Genomic DNA, 27,236 nt, shown 5'->3' with positions numbered 1-27,236 from the left:
TAGATATTTGGTGAATGAATGAGTGGGTTTCATATGCTTTTTTTCTGCAACGCACATCAGTTAGCCACACTGCAATAACCAGTGCATGGCAAGGTAGAGCTTGCGGGCAGAAAGAAAGATGAGCTGGGGCAGTTATAAACACATGGGTAGCCAGCATTCAGTGGGTTCGTATTGTGTGCCAGGCACCGAGTTAAGCACCTATTGAAGGGTGCTTTGCTCAGTCATCCCAGAATGCATACAAGAGAAGTGCCACCACTGTCCCCATTTTTCAGAGGAGCAAAGAGAAGCTGAGATGAGAAAGGGAGATACCTGAAGCCACCTGAGGCTTGTGGATGTCACTAAGATTTTAATATGACTCCAAACACCCCCAAAGCTATGAACTGGGGAGCCCTGCAATCTCAAAGGACATCTCCAGGGACTGACTGTCAAGGGAATAGAAAAGTTCACGACCTTATGGAAAGTATGGCTGGCCTGGGTCCTGGCTCTGTCACCCTCCTCTAGCCTCAGTTTCCCTGTAGGTAAAATGAGAAAGAAGATTCAAGATAGCCCAGCATCCTTGGTAAAGGGGGAAGGAAGTGTCCATGCTGTGCTGGTTGTCCCAGAGTCACCCATGAAAGGGAGGAGGGTGATCTGCTCTGGGCAGATCAGCCCAGAGCAGCGCAGCCAGTCTCTGGGTACACAGCACAGCGGAGCTTCACTTCCCCCGTCGGCAGAGCTCTTGGCTATGAATCCGGGCATGGGACGGTCCCCTGGTCCTAGTTCTGAGACTGTTGTCAGTTACCTTCGCTTCCTCTTCTGCCTGCAGGGGAACGACGTGCGGATCATCCTTGGCCAGTTTGACCAGAACATGGCGGCGAAAGTCTTCTGTTGTGTAAGTGAGGCTCCGTCCGGGCTGTAGGAATCCTGGGGTCACCCATCTCAAGCCTGGAGTCAGACTTCCTGGCATCGGCAGCTGCAGTGGGAGGGGGCAGTCACAGGAGAGCCGGGGGTGCTGTGGCAGCCCTTGGGCTTTTCTGAGTCCCTGTGGGACACACCCCAGATGGACTGACGTGGTGCTTTTATATAGAAAAGGTGTTTTCATACTTCATCCAACTTAACCTGTTCAGTAGCCATGTGAGAGGAGAGGGGCCTTCCAGTATCATCAGCCACCATGGGAGCGGAACCTTGACTCTGGGGGCAATCTGCTCCTGGCGCCCTTTACTTGTTGGGGTCCCACTCGGGAACCATGCCTGCTTCCACTGCTGTGCTTGGCTCCACCTCTCCCCCTCAGTCAGGAGGGAAGTCCACCAAGTGACAGCCAGTTACACGACCTCTCTAAAACCGTGCTCTCCAGCAAGGGGCGGAGGTTCTCAACAGAGAACTCTTGCCCTTTTTGTCCATAACTTGGCTGAGGTTTGAACAGCGGGCACATAGAAGCTGTAAATTCGTCACGACACAGCCAAGGTGGGAAAAACGAAGGAGGCTGAGGACAAGCCTAGAAGGTGAGGCTGACTGAAGAGGTGCAGGAACCCAGCAGGCCCAGGAGTGACATCAGACAGGTGGCTAGAGGACAAGGACACACAGGTCACCCTAGCCTGCCAGCTCAGGAGCAAAGCGAGAACGTTGAAGTGACGCTGTAGAAGACTGCTGGAGGTGACGCTGGAGTCAGCCGGCCCCCTGAGGCGCAACAGCTGCTCCGCTGGCATTGGGCCTACAGCTTCGGAGAACACCTCTGAAAAAGTGAGAGTGGTTGCCCTACCGCACTGCCTCATGGGACATTAACTAAGACAGCAAACGCTCTTCACTAATCCCGAGCCCGGCCCTCAGCACGCCCTGCAACTCCTGTCTGTAGGTGGGCTGTTGAAAGGAGACTGTGAGGGTGGCTCAGTGGGCAGGCTGGGCACCAGCTTCCTGAGAAGCAACAACATGGCCGTGGTGTCTGAACCCGAGAAAAAAATCCGGAGTAGGCCGGCACTGACTCAACAACATCTCCAGAATCAGAAAGCCTTTTCCTCCATGAAAGGGTCCAGAAAAATGGATTCTTTGAGTATGCAAAGCAAGCTCCTGCATGGAGAAGGCGACTTGAACCATCTACCAATTTCCCTAGGCTTTTGGTGTCCATTGAGAAAAAAAAAAAATAGCTAAGAACTATGGAAGAAAGTGATGAATGGAAGAGCCTTGCCCCAGGAGAGGCCAGTTCCTATGTGCTATGAACACACACAGCAGCCTTGGGTACTAGCTCCAACCCAAAGCCCTGTGTGACTGAGGCCTCTCTTGGCGCTGTGCCAGAGAGAAGTGGTTCCAGGAGCCCTGGCATCTGCTTTGGACCATCCACCTCAGCCTCCGGCCACAGGCCCAGGCTGGGCTCCATCCCACCCTTCTCCTCTCCTACCTCCCCTCCTGCCTATGCTCTGGAGAAATATCCATTCTGACTGAGAGGGGTTTACCCTGGCTGGTCACTCACCCATGAAGGAGGCTCTTGGAGTGTTGGGTTGGACCTTGGATGAGGCCTGCCCTGGAGGACATGCATGGTCTATGCCATAGGACAAGTGCCTCTCAGTACCAATGGCCCTAGAGAGAGTCCACCAATGTCCTCACTCTGGATAGAAGGTACAGGTGATCGAGGGCGTGTGATCTCAGAGCTGGGACCTTGAGGCCCTCCTGGTCCTAGAGTGGGGGCATAGCAGGACGAAGAGGGACCAGCACAACTTTGGCGGAACACGGCAGAACACGGCAGGGGAAAGCAGAGCTCTGTTGTGTTCCTGAGGTTAGAGCCAGCCACTGCAGTGTCTGTTTACAACCCTGGGCAGTGCTGGCATTAGCCGAGGTGTGGTTCATTGGTTCAGAGCCTGGGGTTCTCCTATGCCAGCTGTATGTTCTTAGGGAGGTCACTGAACGTCTCCAGTCTCAGCTGCCTCGGGTCTAAAATGTAAGCAATAATCTCACAGATGCCTGCCTGATGGGGGTGTGGCTTTTAATTGAAGCCATCACCGAGTGGGGGCCAGCACCCCACTTGCTCTTGCTCTGCTGATGGGAAAGCTTATCACGTTTTCTCAGACGAGGCTGTCTCCTCTCTGATGACTCTAGCTTGTGTCAAGTTCACGTAAAGCCGTCCAGGACAGTACCGTCTGTCTACTGGCCCTGCTTAGCCCTGGAGGCCCCAGGCAAACAGACACAGCACCACCCTCCATCTGGCAGAGGACACAAGAGGTGTCCCAGGCCCACTCAGCACGCCATATCCCGAGTGCGGCTCTTCACACAGGGGCAAGCGCAGAAGCCCAGCACGTGGCTACTCCCCCCTGGTTTGGCAGACGGTGTGACTGAGCCTGTCTGTGGGTGCTTGCTCTGGCCTATGGTCGCACCCTGCACATGTGACTCACAGGCTCCCCACAGAGAAAAAGCAAGGAACTCAGGGACAGGCATCAAGGAGGTGAAACGAGCAGGACCCCTGGCGGCCCTGAGGAGGAGGGATGGCGGAGAGGAAGGCAGTAGGAGGCAAGAGGCTGGGAGCCAGGATACTGTGGTAGAAAATGCTTCAGACATGAACACCTGTGCTGCCTTCCCCGTGGGCCAGGCTTCTGCCTTCTGGAAAGTTTCTCAGGGAGCAGCCTACATGGGCTGTGAGGCTCTGAGGGCTGCACACAGAACCGACTTGATCCTGACACCTGTACACTGCAGCCCACAGCTCTGGTGAGTGCTGACAGCTGTTAGTGTCAGAACCCGGGTCTGCCCTGCTCCCTTGTCACTGGTGCCTCCTCAGCAACATGCCTCCCCTGTAAATGGAGGCTTTTAAAATCAAGGAAGTGCCCAGAAGAGGTTTTGTACTGCTAAAAGAAGGGAATATCAAAATGGCCTTAGAGTCCTGCATTTTTTCTTAGTAGCCATGTTTTAGGGAAATTCCTCCCTTCAACCTGGGAAGCCTTCGTCTGTATTGGAGACACATCACACTCCCCACAGACTAGGGTGAGAACCCGAATGCACACGCAGCCAGGCCCTGATCAATGTGTGGGTCATTCACAGTGGCAGGCAGGAGGCGGGGCTCACACAGGTGGAGTGGCCGGGCCTTTGGGGATTTCCTGTTCAGAAATCTAGTCCCTCCCAGAATGATGCTGCCATTTGTCACCCAGCACTCCAGAAGCACAAGTTCAAGACCAACCAGGGCTACACGGTGAGACCCTGTATCAAAACAAAATGAAACAGAACACCCAAGTCTCGTTCTCTGTCGGGACCCAGCATTATCATCTTGTAAACAACGTTTTTGAGGAAGAACCCTGTTCCTCAGAGGGCTCCCAGCTGCTGCCTGCTTTTACCCAGCTGTGGACTTGAGATGCATGTGAATGATGAGAGTTCTTCGTGCCCACCGCCGAAATCTGACTGGGCACAATTGGAATATGAGCTGAGTTTTCACCACTAGACGCATGGTGTCCAGAATGGGGGAGCAGAGAGTCGGACGACATCAGAGAACTCTGGAGAAGAGACAGCTGAAGCGCTTTTTAGTTAATGCCAAGTTAGTCTCCCAGCCTTCACTAGTGAGGGCCACAGATGTGGGATCTGGGCTTGCACGGAAGAGCCCTCTAGCACATCCATGCCATGGGCTCCTGCACACTGTGGGGTGGGGCTTTCTCGGGAGGTTAGAGCCTCACCTCCCAGTGCAAGGAGTGCAGCTGTCTTAGTGTCTGGGCATCTCCATCTCCATACAGGCTGACACCTCCCAGCTTCTTTCAGGTCACTGATGGGAACATGACTGTCACCCAGGGACTTTACCCTAAGCCCTGTGTGGCAGACCACGACAGTACTGAGGAGCTGACTGACTGTCCAAGCCGTGGGAATCATGCTTTTCCTGATAGGAAGCAGCTATAGTAGGAGCAATAGAAAATAAAGATACATTGGAACATTCTGGAGGCTTCTTGCTTTCAACGGGCAGCCAGCTTTGTGGCCTTAGAGTCAGCGGGCTGAGCCTGGCTACCCTCCCTGGCTGTGTGGTCTTGGAAAAGTCACTTCCCCTCTCTGATTTTCAGTTTCGCCATCTCTAGAATAAGGATAATAAGCCTTGCGCTGACCAAGCCCCACTGATCCTGAGTCTCTGCCCATCCCCCACAGGCCTTCGAGGAGAGCATGTTCGGCAGCAAGTACCAGTGGATCATCCCAGGCTGGTACGAGCCCGCGTGGTGGGAGCAGGTCCACGTGGAGGCCAACTCGTCACGCTGCGTGCGCAGGAGCCTCCTGGCCGCCATGGAGGGCTACATCGGAGTGGACTTCGAGCCCCTGAGCTCCAAACAGATCAAGACCATCTCAGGGAAGGTCAGTATCGGGGTCCGCCCCTTCTGGCCAACCTGGCTGACTGTGTTAGTAAAAGCTGACAACCTTCCTCAGGGTTGCCCCTAGCAAGCACTTGACCTCTCTGAGCAACAACACTTGGAAATGAGGGTAGGTGGCTGCCTGTCCATCCAGAGCGCATGAGGCTCCAACGAGGTGTAAGTTCCTGGTGGGCGGAGCATGACACAGGGTATACAGGCATGGATACCTACACCCCGGAGGTGGAGCCCCAGCTTGTGAGACACCAAACCCAGTCAGGGCCCCTCCCTTCACTGGGGGGTGAAGACACCCCCCACACACAGTGTGCGGGTGCCCATGACCTGGATGTGGGCTGGAGGGCTCCCACATCTGTGGCCTTCGTGTGTTGGTCCAGTGAACGTTAGGAGCCTACCTTGACATTAACTAAAAAATACTTCAGCTGCTTCTTCAATAGAGTCCTCTGATGTCATCGGACTCTCCACCCTCCCAGCCTAGAAAGTCTCTCTCTCCTGATACCGAACTCATTAATGCACCCCCAGGTTAGGTGGTGCCTGTACATTCGGGTGACATGCTGCAGGCCAGCCAGCCAGGGCTGGGCCCAGCCACCCTTCACCGCTGGGTGAGCCTCTGCCTCCCTGGGCTTGCAGGGTCGATGGGGCAGCACAGTGCTACTGGCATCCTGGTGCCGGAAGCAGGACCTTGCCCAGAGGACCCAAGTCCTTGAAGCTTCTACCCAGGGCCGTTAAAGTCATGCCCCTTCCTTGATGCTTCATAGGACAGCAATGTGCAAACTCTTGCTCAATGCTCCTGTCAGAATGATAGAGACGACCACAGCTGGCCGTGCCACCACACACCTGGGATTCTAACCCTCAGGAGTGCCAGGCCAACCAACCTTGGCTACGTGGGAGTTTCAGGCCAGCCAAGGCTACATACTAAAACCCTGTCTCAAAAAAAAAGAATTATGAAAAGCAAGAAGCTGCATCCCAGGGAACTGTGAGATCCACCAGCCTCTGACCAGCCACCAGATCTCAGGGTAATGTGTGCCTCTTCTTCCTCCTCTGCGCAGAGAGGATTTTGTCATTGTTGTGGTTTTGTTTGTCTATTTTTAAGACAAGGTTGCAATGTGTAGCCCTGGCTAGCCTGCCATTCACCATGTAACCAGGCTGTCCCTTAAAGCCCACAGAGACCTACCTGCCTTTGCTCTCCAGTTCTGGAACTGAAGGTGGGCGCCACCATGGCCAAGTGTTTAGAGCTTCATCTGCAGGCTCCTGCAGCCCCAGTCCATTTCCTGGGAAGCTTTATAACCAAGTGCAGACAAATGTTTTTATTCATTATTTAATCCCAATCAGAGCCACCTCTCCACAAGTGATTTATTGGTTTGTCAAAAAACTAGCAAATCATTAGGACGGATTCTGTAAACAGCTCCTTAGATCATGTTGGCACCTGGCTAGAAAATGCTGGAAGAAATATTTTCCTATCAAAATCGATGTGTGCAGAAAAAAAAAAGTGAGACATTGAGGAATGCACAGAAATAACTCTCATTTGGGTAAATGTTATTTTTATGGGTGTCAGAGTTTGCAAGTTATTAAGAGCCTTGGATCTAGAGTATACTATATTTTAATTTAAAAATAGTAAAGTTTGAGAAAAATGCAAAAAGTAAGGGTGAAAAAAATCCCCGGAGGCTGACAGGATATTAACCAAACCAAGCCTTAGGCAACGAAAGCCATAATGGTCCACAGGAGCCCCGTGAGCTCAGTGGCATGGCTGGCGATGCCTCGGAAGGGTCTGCATGTCCATCTGAAAGCATGACATCTCCCAAGGCAGGAGCTGAAGCGGAAGCCATAGGAGTGCTGCTCTCTGGCTTTCTCCCCTGGCGTCCTCAGCCTGCTTCCTTACACAGCCGAGGACCACCTGCCCAGGGGTGACACCAACACAGTAGACTAACCACACACACACACACACACACACACACACACACACACACACACACATCCATCAGTCATCAGCCAAGAAATCTCACCACAGACTCCCGTACAGGGCAGGGCAGAGAAACAGGCTCAGGAGGAAAAGCATGGTAGCCTCTGAAGGTCCACTGACTAGATTTGAACTAGATTTGACTAGACTGTGTCTAGAGCTGAACTCTTATCTCCCTTCCTGCTACCCGCTAATGGGACTCTGACCTTAAGCAGACACGTGGTCCTTTGAAAAATGGACATTCCCTAACTTTCCAAGCTAGCTGTGGCCAGGCTTATAGTATGGCCAATGAGATGAGTGTTCCTCGGACTTCCAGAAAACCCAGCAAGGAGGGATTCTAGCTTCTCTGTTGGTTGGAATTAGAATGAGGCCACCAGAACTCTGGCAGCCATCTTGACAGGTAGCCTTGGAAAGGAAAGTCCATTCTAGACAGTGAGATTCAAACATAGCCAAGTCTCTGGTCCCTTGGTGAGGCTGGCCTGGAAGCCCACAGGTGGCATTTGCAGGAGACATACCTCTGTCATCTCATAGAAGTCATGGATAGCTTGTTCACTGTTACATGGTGGGCCCCTCTCTGACTCCTTTGCAGACAGCTGCTCTTGACCCTGAAGGCATGAAGTCTTGTGGGCCTTTCCTCTTCCCTGCAACACAGATTGAGTCAGTGTTATCAATGCTGTTTCATGTTCAGCGTTGCATGGTATTCCACGATGTTGCGCTGCAAATCCCCCCATCCTACCGTAAGCAGACCTCTGGGTGGCTTGGTGTGAAAGTGTCATCCGGGTGCATCTCTGGGTGGATGCGAGACTCTGATGTCTCTCCCCTGCAGCAAGTGCTCTTAAGTTTCTATGTGTTTGATCACATCATCTTTCACACACCCTGCACACAGACCTCTCCTGGTTGTTATTAGAATTGTGCTGACTGTAAGTCGGGTCTTGGAAAGGGACATGTTAGTCATGGTAGTTCAGTCTGGGAATCCTGTGATTTTGCATTTTTCACTCATTTCCGAGAACTGCGTTTTGTTCTCTGGGTGGGGCACTTGCGTGCATTTTTTCTGGTTTGCTCCGGCCTGCTGTGCTGTGGTGGATGCTTGCTTGCCCCGCTCTTGGGTGCAGAGTCTGGTGTCACTTCTGAGTCACAGAATGGAGCATCTGTTGTCTCTCAGCGACAGCGCCAAGCGGCTTTCTAAAGTGGTCCCACTAACTGACACACCCACCCGCAGAGAGGGGGACTTCCACTCTGTGCACAGGATTGTCAGCACTTGGTGCTGTCAGCTTTTTAATTTTAGCCAAGCCAGTGGGTGGGACATGGCAACCTGTTTTAGTTTCACTTTGCGCATCCCTGGCTGCTGATGAGATCGGACTTTTTTCTTTTCTTTTTATATGTGTGCACATGCATGTCCATGGGGGTATGTGAGCATGTGGAGACGAGGGGGCAACTTGAGGTGCTGCTCCTCAGAGGGCCGGGTCTCCTGCTGTTCCGGAGTTCACTGAACAGGATAGACTAGCTGACCAGTGGGACTGCCTGTCTCTGCCTCCCCAGGGCTGGGATAACAAATAGGTGTCACCACACCGGATTTTTATGTAGGTCCTAGGAATCGAACTCAGGTCCTTGTGTTCTACAGCAAGCACACTAGGCAAGTTGCCACCGCCCTTGCTCTCCTATCTTTTTCGGTTGGTCTTTAGCATCTTTTTAAATTGCCTTTTGGGTCTTTCACCCACTTTTCTACTACAGTCCCTGCCTGCCTGTTGTTGAGTTGCTCTTTCGTATTTTTTCTTGCTCACTGGTGGCCAGAGACAGAAATCCCCTCTGTGTCCTACAGGATAATCCCTGGGGAGGTTCTGTGTGGCACCTTCCTCTTCCCCCTCTCCGAAACTTACCTCTCTCTCTCTCTCTCTCTCTCTCTCTCTCTCTCTCTCTCTCTCGGTGTCTTTTGATGGATAAAAAATCTTCATTTTAATGCCATCCAGCTCCTTAGGTGTTCAGTGCCGTGTCCTGTCAAAGCTCCTGTCTTGCCCTTCCTCGCCCAGTTAGACAGTTAAGCCTCCTGTCTTGTCCTTTAGTTTTGTTCTGTACTTTCATGTTCAAATAGAAGAAGTATGTGCAAATGCTTACATGCATGTCTAAAATAAGATCAATATTTGTTTTGTTTTTCGTATAAGTCATTGAAGGGGATCATTTATTGAAGGGGTCACTTCTGCCCTCCTCCCAGCCCCCGCTGCATGACCTCGGTCATGAACAGAGGACCCGCACCCAGCGTGACCCAGCTCTCCTGTCCACTCTTCTGTCTTCTATGGTCTGTCTGTTTGTCTTGATGCCACTGTTACCCCATCTTGATCTCGAAAGTTGTAAAACAGAGCAGGACGCCACAGGGTGTAAGTCCTCAAGCTCTAATCTTCAGTAAGATTTTCTAGAATGTTCTTGTCCAGATGCTGGTTATCACTTATGTGTGTTCTCCTATATGCATGTCCCATTTCTTCTTATTCCTTCTAGCATTTCCCTTCTGTTTAGGGTCATTCTCTTTCTGCCCGAAGAATCTTCCCTTTTCCTTCCTTAGCTATCGTCTACTGGAGACTTTTTCCCCACTCCTAGCTGTGTGACGCATCCTTTGCTTCTTTAATCCTGACTGTTTTCTTAGCAAGGGGTAGCATCTAGCTCATCTGTTGTTTCCTCCCAGCTTGATGATGTCACGGCCTCCAGCCTTTCGTTATCTCGGTTAAGTCAGCTATCACACATCGGCCTTTTAACAGTGATGTGTCACTTCTCTCTGGCTACTGTTCAGATTTTGTTTGTTTTGACTTTGATCTTCAACTGGCTTCTTTGTACTTTGATCAGCTGATTTGTGTGTGGGGGCAAGGCTCATCATTAAAAACTACATGATAAAAGCAACTCAAGGAAGGAAGGCAGGAAGGATGAAAGGAGAAGGGTTTCTTAGGCTCACAGTTTGGGAGGTAGTCCGTCATAGTGGGGATGTCATGGCAGCAAGAGGTTAGGGCAGCTGTTCACAGGCATCTGCCGCCAGGAAGCAGAGAGAGAGGAACGCCAGTGCTCAGCTCGCTCTCTCCTCCTCCTTTAGTCCAGGACCTAGCCCATGGCATGGTGCTGCCCACTTCTCACCCCAACTTAGAAACTCCCTCATACGCATGGGTGAGCCCACATCCTGTCAAGCAGATGATCGTCTTGCTGGCATGGCACTGAGCCACTTGTCAGCTTTGTAAGCCATGGAGGCTAGCCTGAGAGACTAACACGTTTTCAGAAGGAAGATATGTTCCAAGCCCTAAAAACTGCCCCTCAAAACTACGCTGAGATCCATCCTGTGAGTAAGGGGAGCCATCTACGGACAGGTCTTTCTCAGAAACTTCTAGCCCCTTGTGATAAACATGACCTCTGGAAGAGCAATGGCCATGACCACTTGTCAGCTTTCAGTGGAGGCCTGCTTTACGGCAGCTATTCCTTATCTCTGACAATCATGAGAGTTTGTCCTCCCGATGGCCCTGGCATCACCAGGGAGCAGTGGGAAATGGCTGTGACACAGGTGGAAAGGCAACCAGACCTGCACCAGGTTCTCTCCCGAGCCTCTGCTCACAGAAACGCGGTGGACAGCCAGACCCTTCGTCTCCACGGCCCTGCTCCTGCTCCTTATCCCTTGGAACAACAACAAAAGGAGAGAAGTAAAATAGAAAAAAACCAGAGATTTGTAAGTGGCTCATGTGAAAAGGAGACATAGGGGCCTGTGTTGGTACTAAGGCGAAATCAAATAGACTGTATGATCTCTGTCCTTTTATGTTCCTTAAACACAGTGCACAGACACACATGCATACGCATGCATGCTCTCTCTCTCTTTCTCACTCTCTCTCTCTCTCTCTCACACACACACATACACACACACATGCACACACTATCAAGAAAGTTAAACTATGTAGGCAATGACCACCTGTCAAGGCCTGTTCACCTCAGGCCTCCATCCCACCCTGAAGTAGTTAATGCCTCATTGCTGGGACCAAATACCCGACAAGAAGCAGCTTAAGGAAGGGAGATCTAATTGGTCTCACAGTGTGAGGGGATATAGTTCGTCGTGGTGGGAAGGCACTGCAGCCAGAGTGGCTGTGGCTGTGGTGTTGGAAGCCTCTGGTCTTGCTTGTCCACATCTTGCCTGCCAACCAGAAAACACAGAGAGAGTCTTGGACTAGAAGTGGGCAGAGCTATAACCCACAAAGCCCACCCCCTGGTCATTCACCTCTTCTGGAAAGGCCTCACCTCCCACAGCTTCCATAGCCTCCCAGAACAGAGCCAGCAACTGGGGATCAAGTATTAAAGCATATGAGTGAATTGGGGACATTTTCTAGCCAAACTGTAATAGCCCTGACTTTTAGAGGATCCCAGACAGTTTGAAATATGCCCTAGCTTAGGGTGCTGTCTAGAAATATCACCTGACCAGACCGTTAGGTTGAGTACATGGAATTCTAGGTCGATGCTGCCATTGTCTAGACTAGTGTCAGCAGAGGCCATGTGTAAAAGCTTGCTCCCCAGGAGGGCACTATGGAGAAGTCACAGAACTTTTGGGAGCTGGAGCCTGATGGGAAATCGCTAAGTCACTGGAAATACATCCTGGGAAGGGATTGTGGGACACAGGCGGCCCCTTCCTCTTTCTCCTTGCTTCCAGGTTCATGAGGTTAGTGGTTTTGTTGACCACACACCCCCTACCTATGTGTGGCCTCACCACAGAACAAAATAATTGAGACGGCCAATCACCAACTGAAACCACTTCTTCTGCTGCTGCTGCTTCTTCTTCCTCTTCTTCTTTCTCTTCTTCTTCTCCTTCTTCTGCTTCTGTTGCTTCTTCAGGCAATAAGCTCAGATATTATGTTATAGTTGCAGAAAGCTGACCCACACAGGCACCCCTACCCTCCAGGGCCTTTGTGTGCATCAGAGAGCAGGTGCAGGGAGGGAATTCTAAGAAGACAGAAGTCAGAGGGCCTCATTCCTCTTGTGCTTGCAAGTTCCAGGACAGTCAGGGCTACACAGAGAAATCCTGCCTCAAGAAACCGAAGAGGGGAAAAAAAGCAATAAATATAGAGATACACATGTAGGTAGCTTTTTCATTCTTTAAAAACATCCAAGGGCTAAATTAACAACCAGAAATAGATCATTCTTAGTTTCTCTTCCAGTTACTGTGGCAAAATATCCTGACAAGAGCAATGCACAGGAGAAATGGTTTATCTTGGCTCACAGATCCAGGTCACAGTTGCATGGTGGGAGTCACAGCAGTGGGAGCTTGAAGTAGCTGCTACCTCACATCTTCAGTCATGGGAAGAGAGCAATGAACGCACGCTCAGCTCGACCTCTCTGTGTCATACAGTCCAGGATCCCAGCCCAGGGAGTGCTCCCACCACAACTAGGATGGCTGGTCCCAGACCCTCACAGGCACACCCAGAGGCCCATTTGCCAGGTGACTCCAGGTTTTGTCAAGTTGACAGTTAACACCAACCCTCACACAGACCCAAATAATATTTTTTTAAAAAAAAAATCTGTGTATAAGCCTCCTGGAGAGGCTGAGGTACAAGGCTTGCAAATCCAAGGCCTGAGAGTGAGGTGGCAGGAGCTATCTCTGTGGTAGAATTTCCCCAGAATCAATTGCGCATGCGCACACACACACACACATACACACACACACACACACACACACACGCTTGCATGCATGGGATGATAACCAAGCAATAAAAAAAAATGGAAAAAGAGAACAATGATTTAAAACAACTGACTGAAAGATCAGGCGTCGTCACCACAGCAGTGTTGTGTAAAGAGGAAATTTGCCTCAGACGTAAAGACAACCTTCAGTCAAGATTTGAAAGGAGCTCTTTCTACTAGATAGAAAAAAAATGCAAATTAAGAGAAGATAATACTTCTTCTTGGCAAACTGACAGTGTTTTTGTTTTTTTGTATTTTTAATTAAAATACTGACTACTGAGGATGCTTGGAAATGAGTACACAGGGGCATGGCACCTTTCAGCACCAGGGAGCATCATAGGCATGCCCCTGCATTTATCCTCATGGTGTGTGCACAGCTGTGTCCCTGCATTTAGTCCCATGGTGTACACATAGGCGTGTCCCTGCATTTAGAAGACAGCAAGGCTGAGTCCTGTATGAGTATCATGTGATTCTGGGGGCCACTCAGTGACTGAGCCACCCTTCGTCCCGACCCTGTGGAGCCAGTGCTATTGGCATCCAGAGACAGAGACCAATCAGTAGCCACACAGGAATGGTGATGCTAGAGAGAATAGAGATTCTTGCGTGTGGAAAGCCTGCCTCAAGAGAGCTGTCCCAGTGGCATCATGTCGCGCCTATGTAGCGCTCCAGGCTGGGGGGAGTTTTCCAATGAACATGACCAGTACAAAGGCCCTGGGGTACCAGGAACCTCCACGAGATCTAGACACCTGGAAGGCTAGAAGAGCTAGCACCTCATCCTAGATAGCTCTCTAGGAAAAGTGACCTTGGCCAGGAGAGGTGACAGCACTTTGTAGCCGTGCCTGGAGAGAGGCCAGGACACACAGGGATGCGATGTGATTCGCTCTCTGTGTGGGATATGGATGCGGAGTCAAGGGAACTCAAAGGTCTGGTCTCCCGGGAGCTGAAATTATTAGCTCTGCTTGGGTTTGGGGAGACAGAGAAGTGGCAGCCAGAGATGACAGGTAAGGGACAGCCTGGGCTTGCAGAAGAGCCTGAGACTAGAGGGAGGACCATAGGCTCCTTGCTGGACGTGCTCCATTTACACAGAGAGAGAGATCCTGCAGGGGCCGCAGCTGGAGGGACCTGGTCTGGGCTCCTGGGCACTGTCTGGGTGATTCCACCGGACACCCTGCTACTTGGGCTCCGTGCATGCAGATCCCCTGCCTTTGATGGCAGATCCAGCATCCCTGCCTACTGGCCAGGGGCAGTTGTGTGAGCTTCCAGGGAGCAATGATGACCTCACGGCCAGTGGGCAGCAGCAGGAGGATGGGGGCCCATCTGACTTCACGCACATACTCACACACTTGCACCAACCTCTGCAGCCCTCGGCCCCTCAGACGGTACAGAGGGGCACGTGACCCTCTCTAAGGGACCTTCCGGGTGTAAACGGACAAGGGATCCAGTTTCTGTGTGGTTTGACTCCTCAGAGGGTTTTCCCAGGTGGCTGCAATGACATTTCCTACTGAGGAGGTCAGAAGGGATTTGAGACTGGCCCATGGAGAGGCTGAGGTCATGGGTTCTCCAGCTGCATCGATGCAAGGATGACCTTGGGCACTGGAGATAAAAAGCAGCTTCAGGAAATTGTGGCCAATCGGGATGTTAATATCACCAGTGGATTCTTTTATAAAATTCAGCAAGGGGTAGGGTGATCTGCGGTTCGGTGTTAAGCTATTCACAAGTCCTGCTGTAGCTTTGAAGGAAGAAGTTGAAGGTACAAACTGTCCTTCCTTGGATCTGCCTCAGAGCCCGTGCTCCAAGAGGGCCTCACGGGGTCCTGCAGGGCTCAGAATCCACAGGGCTGTGAGTACAGAACTAGAACCTTCTAGAATCTCAACCCAGCATATGCAACCTACATGCAGCCAAGGATAGCTATGAATACAGCCCAGCCCATAATCAGTCATAAACTTAAATCATTGAGGGGTTTTGCAATATTTTTTGTTTGGGTTTGGTTTGTTGGTTTTTCGGGACAAGGTTTCTCTGTGTAATAGGCCTGGCTATGGTGGACTCACTCTATAGACCAGGCTGGCCCCGAATTCAGAGAGATCTGTGTGTCTCTGCCTCCCAAATGCTGGAATTACCGACATATGCTACCACACCCTGCCATAATATTTTTGTAACTCGACTGCGTAGTTCTGGATTGTGACTTTGTAGATGACAGCATCATATCAGAAGGTAAAATGGTGGACAGATCTTCTAGACCACGTTATGAGTTCCCTGCCTAAATCTTGGGGCCATTCCCAGAGCCTGGGAACCTGTGGCCTTGCCTGGCTCCAGTTCTTAAGAGTGACTACCTCTGGGGTGGGCCCAGAGGTCCCTGAGTCTGAGAGCAAAGGACAGAGAGAGCCCATGAGCTACTGGCTGGAGGCAGTGGGAGGGGGAGGAGAGGAGGGGCTAGACTGCCCAGCAAGACTCATTTTCCCCAAGCCGTGTCTGACCGGAAGCTCTGAGGAGCCCAGAGTGCGAAATTCAAACCCAGCCTTTCAGATCATTTGGAACGTGTCTTTATTTCGGTGGGGAAGTGAAAATAATCCATTGACTATTTTGTGTATATTTTCTTGTATATAGTTTCCATTTCCAGGCTGGGGAAGCAGGCCCCAGTTGTTCTCCAGACCCAGGCCTTGCACACATCAGCGGGGAGGCATGGTTAGGGTGGAGTGCTCAGTCCTTCGGCAGACAGGGCTAGATCAGTCCTGTCACTCACTGACCCCATGCCCTAAGAAAGTCAGTGTCCACACCCATAAAATGAGGATGGTATTGGCTGCCACCTTAGGAAACTGCTGTAAGGGTTAAATGCCAGGATGGACAGTGAGCCTAGCACTGTGATGGGCACACAGCAGACTCTGAAGAAGATCAGTGTGCGTGGTGTCCCTGCCGTGACTCAGTGCCCCCATCCTATTGCTTTTCCAGACTCCACAGCAATACGAAAGAGAATACAACAGCAAGCGCTCGGGCGTGGGGCCCAGCAAGTTCCATGGGTACGCTTATGATGGCATCTGGGTCATCGCGAAGACACTGCAGAGGGCTATGGAGACGCTGCATGCTAGTAGCAGGCACCAGCGGATCCAGGACTTCAACTACACAGATCACACCCTGGGTAGAATCATCCTCAACGCCATGAACGAAACCAACTTCTTCGGTGTCACGGTCAGTCCCGAGCCTCCTGGGCTGTTTTCTTAGTGCCCTTGGGAATCCCATAAGGCCAAAAGAGGGATCGGTAGGCACCTGCTGATGTGTGCTTCCTTCTCTGGGGTAACTGAAGGAACTTCCTGTGAGCCACGGGATTGTGGGCGTATTGAAAGGAGGTCTGGGGTAGGATGGCTCTTTCCCTGGGGAAACACCTCTATGACTCACCAGTAAGAAAGGACGGGAGTCTGCAAGGATGAGCAAACTCTACCGCACAGTGGGTGGGGTGGGCCAGATTCAGGTTCAAATCGTGTGTCTTCACTTATGAGCGACCTTCTTCCAACTACAGACTTTTCATTCACAAAGTGGGAACAATGCCTTTGTCTTCAAAGTAGTTACAAAGATTAAGCATTGCGTTGGGCCTGGGGGTTCATGCTCGGAATCCCAACTACTCAGAAGATGGAGGCAAGATGGTCTCAAGTTCAAGGCCATACAGAGTAAGTTCAAGGCCAGCCTGACCAACTCAGTGAGACTGTCTCAAAACTGAAAGAAAAAAAGAGGTCTGTGGATGTGGTTGAATGCCTACCCAACATTCCTAGGGCCCTTGGTCCGATCTCCAGCACGTGACAATAAAAGTCATTCGTGCGGCACCTGCTAATATTGATTGGGAGAACTCCCTGCTCCGAGCCTCAAGTTTCTCACTGGGGAAGTGCAGGTGGTAACACATGCCTTGCACGGACCCTGGAAAATTAGCACTGATGATACCCAAGAGTTCCCAAGGGCTCGGTGCCAGCCTTGGACCCTGCACATCGTATAGATACACCCAGTCGTGCATCTCTAGTGCTGGAACCCAGGAAATGCCAGCTCTTGCTACTGTTCCTAATGGCCCCATTGCATTGTACGCCCCAAGAGAACAGCAGCTGTTCCTAAGCCTGTTAAAAAACGAGCAGCCGAGAGCTTGGAGCTTTGAAGTAGACAGATAGCCAGAGAAAGAGCTGGAACTTGAATGTGGACAGTGCCTCCTGGAGATGGACATGAGCGTAGGATATCTCTCGGTAAGAGTGTAGGATATCTCATGGTATGTGTGTAGGGGATCTCTCGGTAGAAGTGTAGGATATCCTGTGCTACTCTCTCTGCTTCCAGTCTTCCTAACAAGTACAGGAACTGTGCCTGAAGCAGGGAGTGGTGAGTGGGTGTAAGGGCTGTCCTGAGTTCTGTCTCAGAGTCAGTTAAAAATCAGTCCACTCTGGGGTAGTACAATGAGATAAGGGGAGGATTTGTGTGTTTCTTAAATGTTGGGTTGGGAAGATGTTTTCAGACCGCTGGTGGTGTGGCAGGCAGGTCTTACGGGAGCTGGGAGTGTGCGCAGAAGTGTAGATCTAGGGGTGAGACCCAAGGAAAGCTACCATGGAAAGGTTAAGTGCAAGGGGTGGTGGGAGGCGGGAGCAGGAAAGAGTGCAGTCATCTGAGACAGAACACTGAGGAGGGGGATGGTAGCGCTGCCAGGATAAGTTGGGACTCCAGTCTAGAGCTGACAGGCAAAGGACTGTCATAGGCCAGCCATTTTCAGAGTGTGGTCAGTGTTGGCTGAGAGCTTGTTAGACTCATTGAAGGGTCCCTAAACCCTGGATTCTAACAGTCCTCCGGGTGCCTCTAATGCAGGCTGTAGCTCAGTAGCCATCTCTCTGGCTGGAGGTGAGGCTCTCGGTTTACAGAAGATTTTGGTTTCCAAAATCTCTAGGTAGAGGGGTCTAAACATCCCCTCCCACACTCAGACATGAAGGCCAAGTACATTTTTTTACAGCACAGTCTAGACTCAGGCTGGAAACTGTGGCTGCTTTCCTCAAACTATGGCTTAAAAAGATGTCTTGAAGCCTGGTGTGGTGACACACGCCTTTAATTCCAGCACTCAGGGAGGCAGAGCCAGGTGGATCGCTGTGAGTTCAAGGCCAGCCTGGTCTACAAAGGACAGCCAAGGCTACACAGAGAAACCTTATCTCAGGAAAAAAAATCAAAAGAAGATGCCTTGATCCTTAGAACCCCTTATAAAAATCACACTCAGAGCCCATTATATAAAACTTATTAAAATCCAGGTGTGCTGGCAACATATCCATAATCCCAGCACTTCGGAGGTGGTGGTGGTAGGATTGTGAACCTGAGACCAGCCTGAGCTACAGAGTGAAAGCCTTAAACACACCGAGAGAGAGAGGCTCCTCAGACTGAGGTATGGTCCGGTTGGTACAGTGCTGGCCTTTTTCGAGAAAACCCCTGGCTTTAATCCTCAGCATCACCTGTATCACTCATGGTGGTACAGGCCTGTAACCCTAGCACTCAGGAGTTAAAGGTGGAAGGACCAGGAGTTCAAGGTCATCGACGGCTACATAGCAAGTTCCGGGCTAGCCTGGGCTATATGAGCTTCTGGGTTAGCAGAGGAAACTTTCCCCACAGCCTCTCCTCCCAGTTCAACACCAGGTCCGCTCCCCTTCCTGTGCACATTCTCTGCTCATCCTTGCGGAGGAAAGATGGGTGGGGCTGCTTCACCTGTCCGCCACATTCCTTCTTGTTGGTAGAATAAGTTCATGACACCCAACACTGCCTGGCTCATGGAGCAGTGCAGAAAGCCCAGAAGCTGTCTGCTTGCATCTGTAAGCCCAGAGGCCAGCCCTTTGCCTGGCGCCTGGTGCCTGGCGCCTGGCACGGCCTTGCTGGAGCTCATTTATAACCCCTGCGAAGTGCACCCTGTCATCTAAGCCAAATAATCACTACTTGATGAGCAATTAGCTGAGATGGGCTAAAATGCTTTCCAGAGCTCGAAGATGAATTTCTTACTAATGGGAAATTCCTTGACACCTGCACCAGTGTGAGTCATAATGCAACAAATGGCAGGCCTCCACACATTCTTAAAAATGCTCGGAGCCAACACCCTCATGTTATCAGTGACATGGGGTGGGTGACACCCTCGTGGTCCCCAGCACCAAGGCTCAGCAGAGCCCCCACGGTAGGCAGACCCACTATGCCTCCACAACTCCACTGTCCCTGCCGCCCGCACAAGTCCCCTTCAGTCAAGAAAGGCTGCAAAAGGAAGCCACTTGGCCCTCTGTTCTATCTTGTACTCATCTCTTTGTTGTGGATTCCGATGTGCCTGGCTCTGGGTTGCAGTCCGGTCTCGTTAACACTATCTTTGGATTGTTGAAAATACAGTATCCTTTGACACAGTACAAAGTGCCACTGTGGCCCAGAGAGGCTGCAGAAGGCCAACTTCCGCTATCGGTGAGGAGTTAGGCAAGTGGAACGAGATTGAAGTGCTTTGCGCTTGCTGAAGCGTTCTCATCGCTCTCGCGGTCTCCGTTTCTCCGGCAGACACTTTATTCCGGGTCACCCTCATTCAGCATGTTTACTATACAGAAAATCGTTTAAATGCATTAAATTAATTGTATCCGTGACTCGATTCCAATTGATTCAGCTTGCGCAGCCTGCTGGGAGCTGGGCCTGGGTGCCTAGCTGGCACATTGGTGAAGAAATTCCTGCCCTGAAGCTCATAGTGACGATCCGGCTTAGCCTGGGGCCCAGCTCCATTTCATCTGTCTGGGGACTGGAGTCCGCAAAAATGAGTAGCTATGGCCCTGCTGCTCGCTGATGAGCCAGGCATGCTACATACCTCGGGCTTCTGGGGACACAGTATGATGTTCAGACCCGTACGAAACCTATAGTCAGGAGTCCCAGGATTGTTCCTCTGCTAGGCGCATAAGGGGAATGAACCCCAGCCTGGAATCACCAGCTTAGGTCTCAGAAGCAGGAGGGTCTTGGAGCGTGCTCTCTGCCCAAGTTTGAGGATCTTCTAGGAGTTACGTTAAAATTCACAATCTGACCGAGGTCAACACCAATACACATGCTATTGTGGATGGAGAGGGGTGAGTCATGAGGCCTCAACCCCACACAAAAAGCTACAGGCAAGTAAGGAGTGCTGGGAGTGGGGGACACAGTCTTTCCCAGGGAAAAGCACAGCAATTAGTTATTGAAGTGGCTTGAATTCGAATGACCCCCCACAGGCTGACACATTTGAATGCTTGGTCCCCAGTTGGTGGAACTGTTTGGGAAGGATCAGAAGGTGCGGCCTTGTTGGGGGAGGTGTGTCACTGGGGGTGGGCTTTGATAAGCCCAGGATACTTCCAGTTAATGTCCTCTCTATCTCTCTCTCTGCCTGTGCTTGTGGATCAGATGTAAGCCCTCGGTTACTGCTCCAGTGCCATGCCTACCTGCCTGCCTCCATGCCCCCACCAGGACATCCTTGGACTTAAACCCTCTAGAAACATGATTCCCAAATCAAACACTTTCTTTTATAAGTTTCCTTGGTCATGGTGTTTTGTCATGGCAATAGAAGAGTAACTAAGACGTTTACCCAAGACCAGGTGGATATGGTGTGAGAGGGTCCCCTGGATCCTGGAAAGGCAGGGGAAACCCTGTGGAGCCTAGAGGTTGGCTGCTGTGCAAGCAGGAATGGCCAGAGAGGTCAGTGTGCTGGCTGCGGAACCTGGGATAGATCTGGGGTGGTAAGGTTCCTGGAGGGGAGGAGCAGGCAGACTGGCAGGCTAGATCCTGCAGAAGGATGTGCAGGATCTGTCTGGTAGACAGATTTGATGTGGAATGAGAGGGGTCTGGTTGGGGGAGGCTGACATAGCCCTGAAAACATACATAAAAATATCATACAGGCTTGAGCAGGTTGTATTTATATATTTAGGAATGCATGTGTGTGTGTGTGACATCAATTAAAGAAAAAAAAAAGAGGCCATGAAAAAAATTCAAGTGCCAAGCAATGCATTGCCCAGAATGTCTCATTCACCAGTCTCTCAGTAAGGGCCCGTGTCTTAGTCACTGTTCTATTTCTGTGAAGAGACACCATGACCATGGCAACAATTATAAAAGAAAGCATTTAATTAAGGGCTTGCTTACAGTTTCAGAAGGTTAGGCCATTATCATCATAGCGGGGAGCACGGTAGCATGCAGGCAGTCGGGGCCCTGGAGCTGAGAACCTCACGTACTGATCCACAGATGAGAGAGAGAGAGAGAGAGAGAGAGAGAGACTAGTCCTGGCATGGACTTCTGAAACCTCAAAGCCTATCTCCAGTGACACACTTCCTGCAACAAGGCCACACTTGCTCTAACAAGGCCACACCTCCTAATCCTTCTAATGATTTCAAACAGTTCCACCCTCTGGTGACTGAACAATCAAATATATGAGCCTGTGGGGGCCGTTCTTATTCAACCACCACATTTCACCCATAGGTCTTGTCTTAGTTCTGGTTACTATTGATTTGATGAAGGGGTCCTTCTGGTTGATCTTTGTGTAGATGTTGATGGAAGTATGTGTGTTTGTACAATTGTATGTGTATGGGTGTGCATGAATGTTGTGGACACCAGAGGCCAATCTCAGGTGTCATTACTTAGGATCTTTCTACCTTGTTTTTTGAGATCCAGTCTCTCATTGGCCTGAAGATCCCTGATCAGGCTAGGCTGGCTGGCCAGTGAGCCTCAAGGACCCGCCTATCTCCATGTCCCCAGTGCTGGGGTTGGAAGTGTATGCCACTATACCTAACTTTTTATGTGAGTGCTGGTAGTTGAATTTTGGTCCCATGTTTATGTGGTAAGAGCCTTACCAACTGAGCCTTCTTCCTGGCCTCTTCTCTCACTGTTCTTTAAAACTCATCGTATTTAATACGTGCTACCTATGACATGATGGAGTAATAGATTCGTGATTTACTTCCCATGGCAATGCGATACATATAATGTTGTCCTCCATCATCTCAGCCTGTGGAGATGGATTCTGGATGGGGTGATTTGGCACAGAAGAGCATCGGGGCTTAGAGATGAGTACAGGACTCCGGGAGTACCTTAAAAAGAGGACTTGGTCCCTGCTAAGCTTCTTCCTGTGGTTGCCGCTCACTTTCCATGGTGGACCCCATGCAGAAGCCATCACAGCCAGGAGGGAGGTGGCACATCTCTCTAAATAAAAATCCCTTTCATCCCTCACCAGCTTCCCTCGACCCACTACCAGTGCAATGTGTGTCCAAGAGGCCCTGTGCTAGGCTGGGAGCTTGCTCCTGATGGCCATTCTCATCAAGTTTATCTCACAGAGAGGGAAGGACTCTGTAGCGTCTATCACAGAGCTCATGACCTACTTGCTTTTGATCCTGGCCAAGAGGAATTCATCACTGGCTGGCAGAGCCATTAAAGCCGTGTGTCAGGAAGTTGTAAGACATGAATGCCGGCCAGTGTCCCCCACCCACTCCCACCAACATTTTCCTAAAAAAGAAAAGTTCATAAAGCAAGTTGAGTTGGGGTCCCAAGGAGCCCAAATAAAGTGGGCACCCTAGAAAAAGCAACAGGCTCCCCCTGGGGACAGTGCAAGGTAAGCTCAAACTCCCCTCCATCCCATGCCACTGTGGCCCGGCCCCGCTGTCACCCTGAAACTGAGTTTATTTGCTATCCAGAAACCTTTACACAGACACACACACTTACACACACTTACACACACACACTTACACACACACACTCAATGCACACGTGTTCAGCACTGCACATCACACGTGTACCCACACTCACATACATACACACAAACTGCACACACATGCACATACGTTCAGGTACATATGCCATTCCGAGATGACTGACGCACGAACCCATGCGTGCACATGTACAGACAGAGGCACACATGCACATGTGCACACACATCTCAACACCGTCCCTGAGGGCTGGCTCATCTTTCCCACCCGTGTGATCCTACGGGCAGCTGCTTTCATGTTCTAGTGCACAACCTACGCGCCTGTGCTCTACATTAGATGCCCTCGTTCAGCCCAGAGGCCTGGGTCCATTTCCGTTTTAACACATTTGAGTTGAGACAAGAAACAACCTCAGGAGCTCCATCCAGGGGTGGAGAGCACCAGCCGCCTGAGACTCAGTGGTTTGGGGACTGTCATTCAGTCAGCCCTGACCCTGTCCCGGCACTGTGGGATGCAGCTCAGTTCTCTGCGGTGTAGCCTAGAAAATCACCCAGCTCACCCCTGTGGCACTCACTGGCCAACACTGAGGAGCAGCAAAGCTTCCTTCCAGAACTTCCTCTGCTCCGCGCTGGTCCCCGGCATCTTCTGTCACACTCTCACACACCCTTCCTTAATGGAGGTGACTTGAGAACCAGTGTTTCCCTGTCCATTATGTCAGACACAAGAACACCCTCTAGCACAAGTAACAAGCCACCGCCTAGAATAGCCCCCAACAAACTGTAGCTGTGAAGTCAGACAAAGAGACCACAGTGTGAGTGCCTGGGGGAGCCGGGCGACCTGGGAGGAGAGTCACTGCCTGGGCCTGCTTCCTCATCCGCGGAAATACGTCCTCCTTGGTAATGTTCTCGTGTGGAATCACATCGGCGTCCACTGACAGCCAGGTTCTCACTGCAGTTTTGTTGTGGGTGCTGCGTTCTGAGGTGGGCTGCGTACCCAGTGAGGCACAGGATAGCCACGAGGAGCTAGATAAACTCATCTCCGTCCTCGCAATAACCAACGCTGCGATCTGTTAACCCTTGTTCGGGTTAGAGGGGTCGGTTTCAGCACAGAGCCAAATGAAGCCCGCCTGTGAGCAGACATGGTTTTGAGCTCTCTGCTGAGCACTCACTCCAGGGATTTGAGTTGCTGAGGGGGAGAGGTGTCTGTCTTCAACCTGTCTCCCATCTGGCTCTGCGCCACTCCAGCTGCCCTTAGAACTACCACTTAGCGCAAAATTAACATACAGGTGCTGTTGGCACCTCACCAGGGCCTCCGGGGATCTCTTTGAAAGGTTTGGCTGCATTGGCCCATCCCCCAGATGCCACAGGTGCGAGGCTAATAGCTCTCACCTGGGAGCCTCGGGGCTCAGAGCCTGGGCGTCCCACTTTTCCTAGAGACGCAAGGAATGATCAACGTGGTCCAGGATTAGGCCAAAGCACACCAGCCTCCCATCACATCTGATTTGGCCCCCCACTGAGAACATGTCCTTAGCATGTCATTTACACATGCAGCTGGTGGACCCAATCTAAGACTGCCAGGTGTTTCTAGGGGAGAATCAAGTATTTCTGAGGGAGACATTTCTTTTTTTTTTTTTTTTTTTTTTTTTTTTACTGTAACCTAATTGCTACCTTGGGTGTGGAATTTAGCACCAGTCTTTCTCCATGACTTTCCCTACAGTGAAGAAGGAACTGCTGAAGGCTCCCTCCGACTCAGTCTCCCTGGTGTCCCTACCTAGTGTCCCCAGCCTCGGCTGAGAGGCTGGTTTGTGTCCTCTGATGCATCAGCATCTCTGGCACCTCTGGGTACTCAGGCACCAGGATGTTTGTGTCGGTGTCTCCAAGCAGCCCTCTGCACACCTAGGGCTAGCTCAACCACCACCACTTCCTCCAGTCACTTTGCTAATTGAGAAATCTAAGGACACTTCCTCACCCGTGCCTTCTGGGCCTCTGTACATAAAAAGCCGTTTTCAACCCAGCCACTAATCAGAACTGACAGTAGACCGCTCATCAGGATTTGGAGTTCACTGGCATTCACGGATCCATCAGGAGCAATTCCCAACTTCTCGCTGTGACACGGTGTCAGCAATTTACCCAAGTTGTGAGGCTCCTCCTGCCCCAGCTTCTCATGGCAACCATGGCTGTCTTTCTGGGGCTCAGATCCCAGGCCTCTTCTGGAAGGGGCGTGGTCCTGTGGCCTTGCAAGTTCATACCAGCCTTCTGAGCCATCATCACCCTTCCTCTAGCGCAGCCACACTTGGGAAACACTGTCTGGTAACTGACCCCCACAGTAGCTGGGTAGTACCCCAATCCTGGATACATCACACAAGGAGATGAGAAGCTATGATCCAACCCAGCATGGGGTGGACTCATCCCAGGAGCCTAGCACGCTCTGCCGTTGTCTGTACCTGGCCTCTCCGTTATGCCCTGTGTCCCTGCCCTCCTGTCAGCTTCCCTGTCAGGACTTTCTTAATGCCCTATATGGAGGGGCTGTTGCCTCCCCCATCAACTCTCATCCTTGTCCACAGTGGTTTCCATCTGGCACACAACATTTTAGACATGGGGCATCGGAGGGTCCCATGAATGATTGATTGAAGTAATGGATGGATGAATGAATGATTGGAGTAATGGATGTTCCTATTATAGATTAAAGAGGCCCAGCACGTGTGTGTGACGTGTCCAGATTGCACAGGTGGTGAGGAGAGGTTAGTTCAGGGTACCCGTCTGGCTGACTCAAGCCCATGTGGATGTGTGATATTCCCAGCATTCCCAGCTCCTCCTACAAGGCAGGGGAGAAAATGACCTCTTGCACGATAACCTTGGCCAGACAGGGGGTGAGGGCTGGGATATAGGGTTTTGTCTATGAGACACCTGGTCTGAACAATCGGGTAAGATGCCTGGAAGGGAGGGAGAGACCACCACCCTCCCAGGCAAATAGTGGAGGGCAATATGGTTCCAGCTCAGATCGTTCGCCTCTAAACCCTCCTCCTCTTTTAGAGAGTGAGCCTGGGAGCCGGTGACAGTGGTGTAGATGTAGCCCTTGGGACTCTGAGCGAGGCCTGGCTCTTAGTCTATGAAATGAATGTTCGTTGGTTGAGTAAATCGTAGTGCAGCTCACAATCCAGGCCTCCTACTCCTGGATTAAAAGCAGAGGTCTCCAGCTGAGAGGTGGCTCAGTGGATAATGTCACAAGCACTAAAATCTGAGCGTGAATCCCCAGAACCCATATGAAACTGGGCACAGTGGCACAGGCCTGTAATCCCGGCCCTCCAGCAGTGATCTGGGAGGCAGAGACCGGGGAATCCTAGAAGCCCAGAGACCGGCTAGCCTGTCCTGTTGAACAAAACAGCCTGCCTCCAGCCACGTGGAAGCCTGCGGTTTTCCTCTGACCTCCCCGAGTGCACACCCCCTCCACACGCACGCACGCACTCACAAATGATTTCTAAAAGCAGGAGAACCCCCCAGAGGTCTGAAAACCTTGTGCCTGAGATGCTGACACATAGGCAGTTACACATGAGTGCAGACAACACACGCCTCAGAAATCCACCGCCTCCCACTCCTGCTGTCAGATACATCCGAGAGATCCAAACTGGAGCTTAGCAATTTGTGTGAATTGATGCCTAGCCCGGCAAAGTTTGGGAGTTTCACTTCCTCAAGGCAGGTGAGGAAATTACCTATTTTTAAAACAACAACAAACAAACAAACAAAAAACCACGGGGAAATATATTGCTTGGAACTTCGGTGGCAGCCCTGAGCACAGGCAGTCTGGTCCCTGGGAGAAGCAGACCATGAGCCCTGGGAGGAGCCCGGAACATGGCGCTCACTTGCTCTAACCACAGGCGGGAAATTGTAGGAATGCCTAGAATGCCGAGTGCTTGGTGAGAGCTTGCTCTGCCCCAGGTACTGCGCAGACTGCCAGCAAGCCACCAGAACTCAGGAGGCGGGCAGTTACTCCTCGCTCCCAAGCCTTGGAAGCAATGGGCCTACCCACAACAACCTTTGGCTTGTGGGACAGGGGTGCAGCATGCTGCTGTTCTGTGAGCCTCGCAACTTGGGAGTCTTCATTTGAAACTAGTAAGGCCCCACAAAGTAGACCATTGGAAAACACAGATATTTATATTACAATTCATAACGGTAGCAAAATCACAGTTATAAAGTAGCAACAGAATAATGTCATGGTTGGGGTGGGGTCACAACAAGAGGAACTATATTAAAGGGTCACAGCATTAGGAAGGTTGAGAACCACTGGTTAAACCCCTCCAATTCAACAGCGTTCACACTGCTGGGCTGTCGCCGCGGCCTGGCTTCAGAACTCTTCCGGCATCACGACTAGAAGCAGGTGCCACTGCCACACAAGCTCCCTGACATGGAGGGCCATTTTAGGTGTTTGTTTTGTGGGGCTGGAGACTAAACCTTCCACGCTAGCCATGCTAGCTACGTCACTGAGCTATACCTCTACTCCTTGGCGGAGGCCATCTTACCATTATTCAGGTGTTCGGGGGATTTTGTTGGTTTTCGTGGGCAAGCTGATGATGCTTAGCTGTGTGCTTATTTTAACAGCGTCTTAAAGATCCCGTTAGTGGTTTGCTGGCTAATTTTATAGAGAAAT

General features: G+C 51.1%; 1 protein-coding gene across 1 annotated transcript in view; it reads left to right on the top strand.

Annotated features, from left to right (window-relative positions):
• Gabbr2 (gamma-aminobutyric acid type B receptor subunit 2) overlaps positions 1 to 27,236 on the top strand; it is a 325,955-nt gene that overhangs the window by 188,241 nt on the left and 110,478 nt on the right. Inside the window, exons 5-7 of the mRNA XM_060379878.1 lie at positions 806 to 871; positions 5,080 to 5,280; positions 15,880 to 16,116. Of these exons, the coding sequence (XP_060235861.1) occupies positions 806 to 871; positions 5,080 to 5,280; positions 15,880 to 16,116 (504 nt within the window). The remainder of the gene's footprint in view (positions 1 to 805; positions 872 to 5,079; positions 5,281 to 15,879; positions 16,117 to 27,236) is intronic.

Source organism: Meriones unguiculatus, chromosome 3 (genome assembly GCF_030254825.1).
Source record: "Meriones unguiculatus strain TT.TT164.6M chromosome 3, Bangor_MerUng_6.1, whole genome shotgun sequence".
NCBI classification, from domain to species: Eukaryota; Metazoa; Chordata; class Mammalia; order Rodentia; family Muridae; genus Meriones; species Meriones unguiculatus.
Note: the sequence above shows the minus strand (reverse complement) of the source record. Positions and strands in the feature narration are given on the sequence as shown.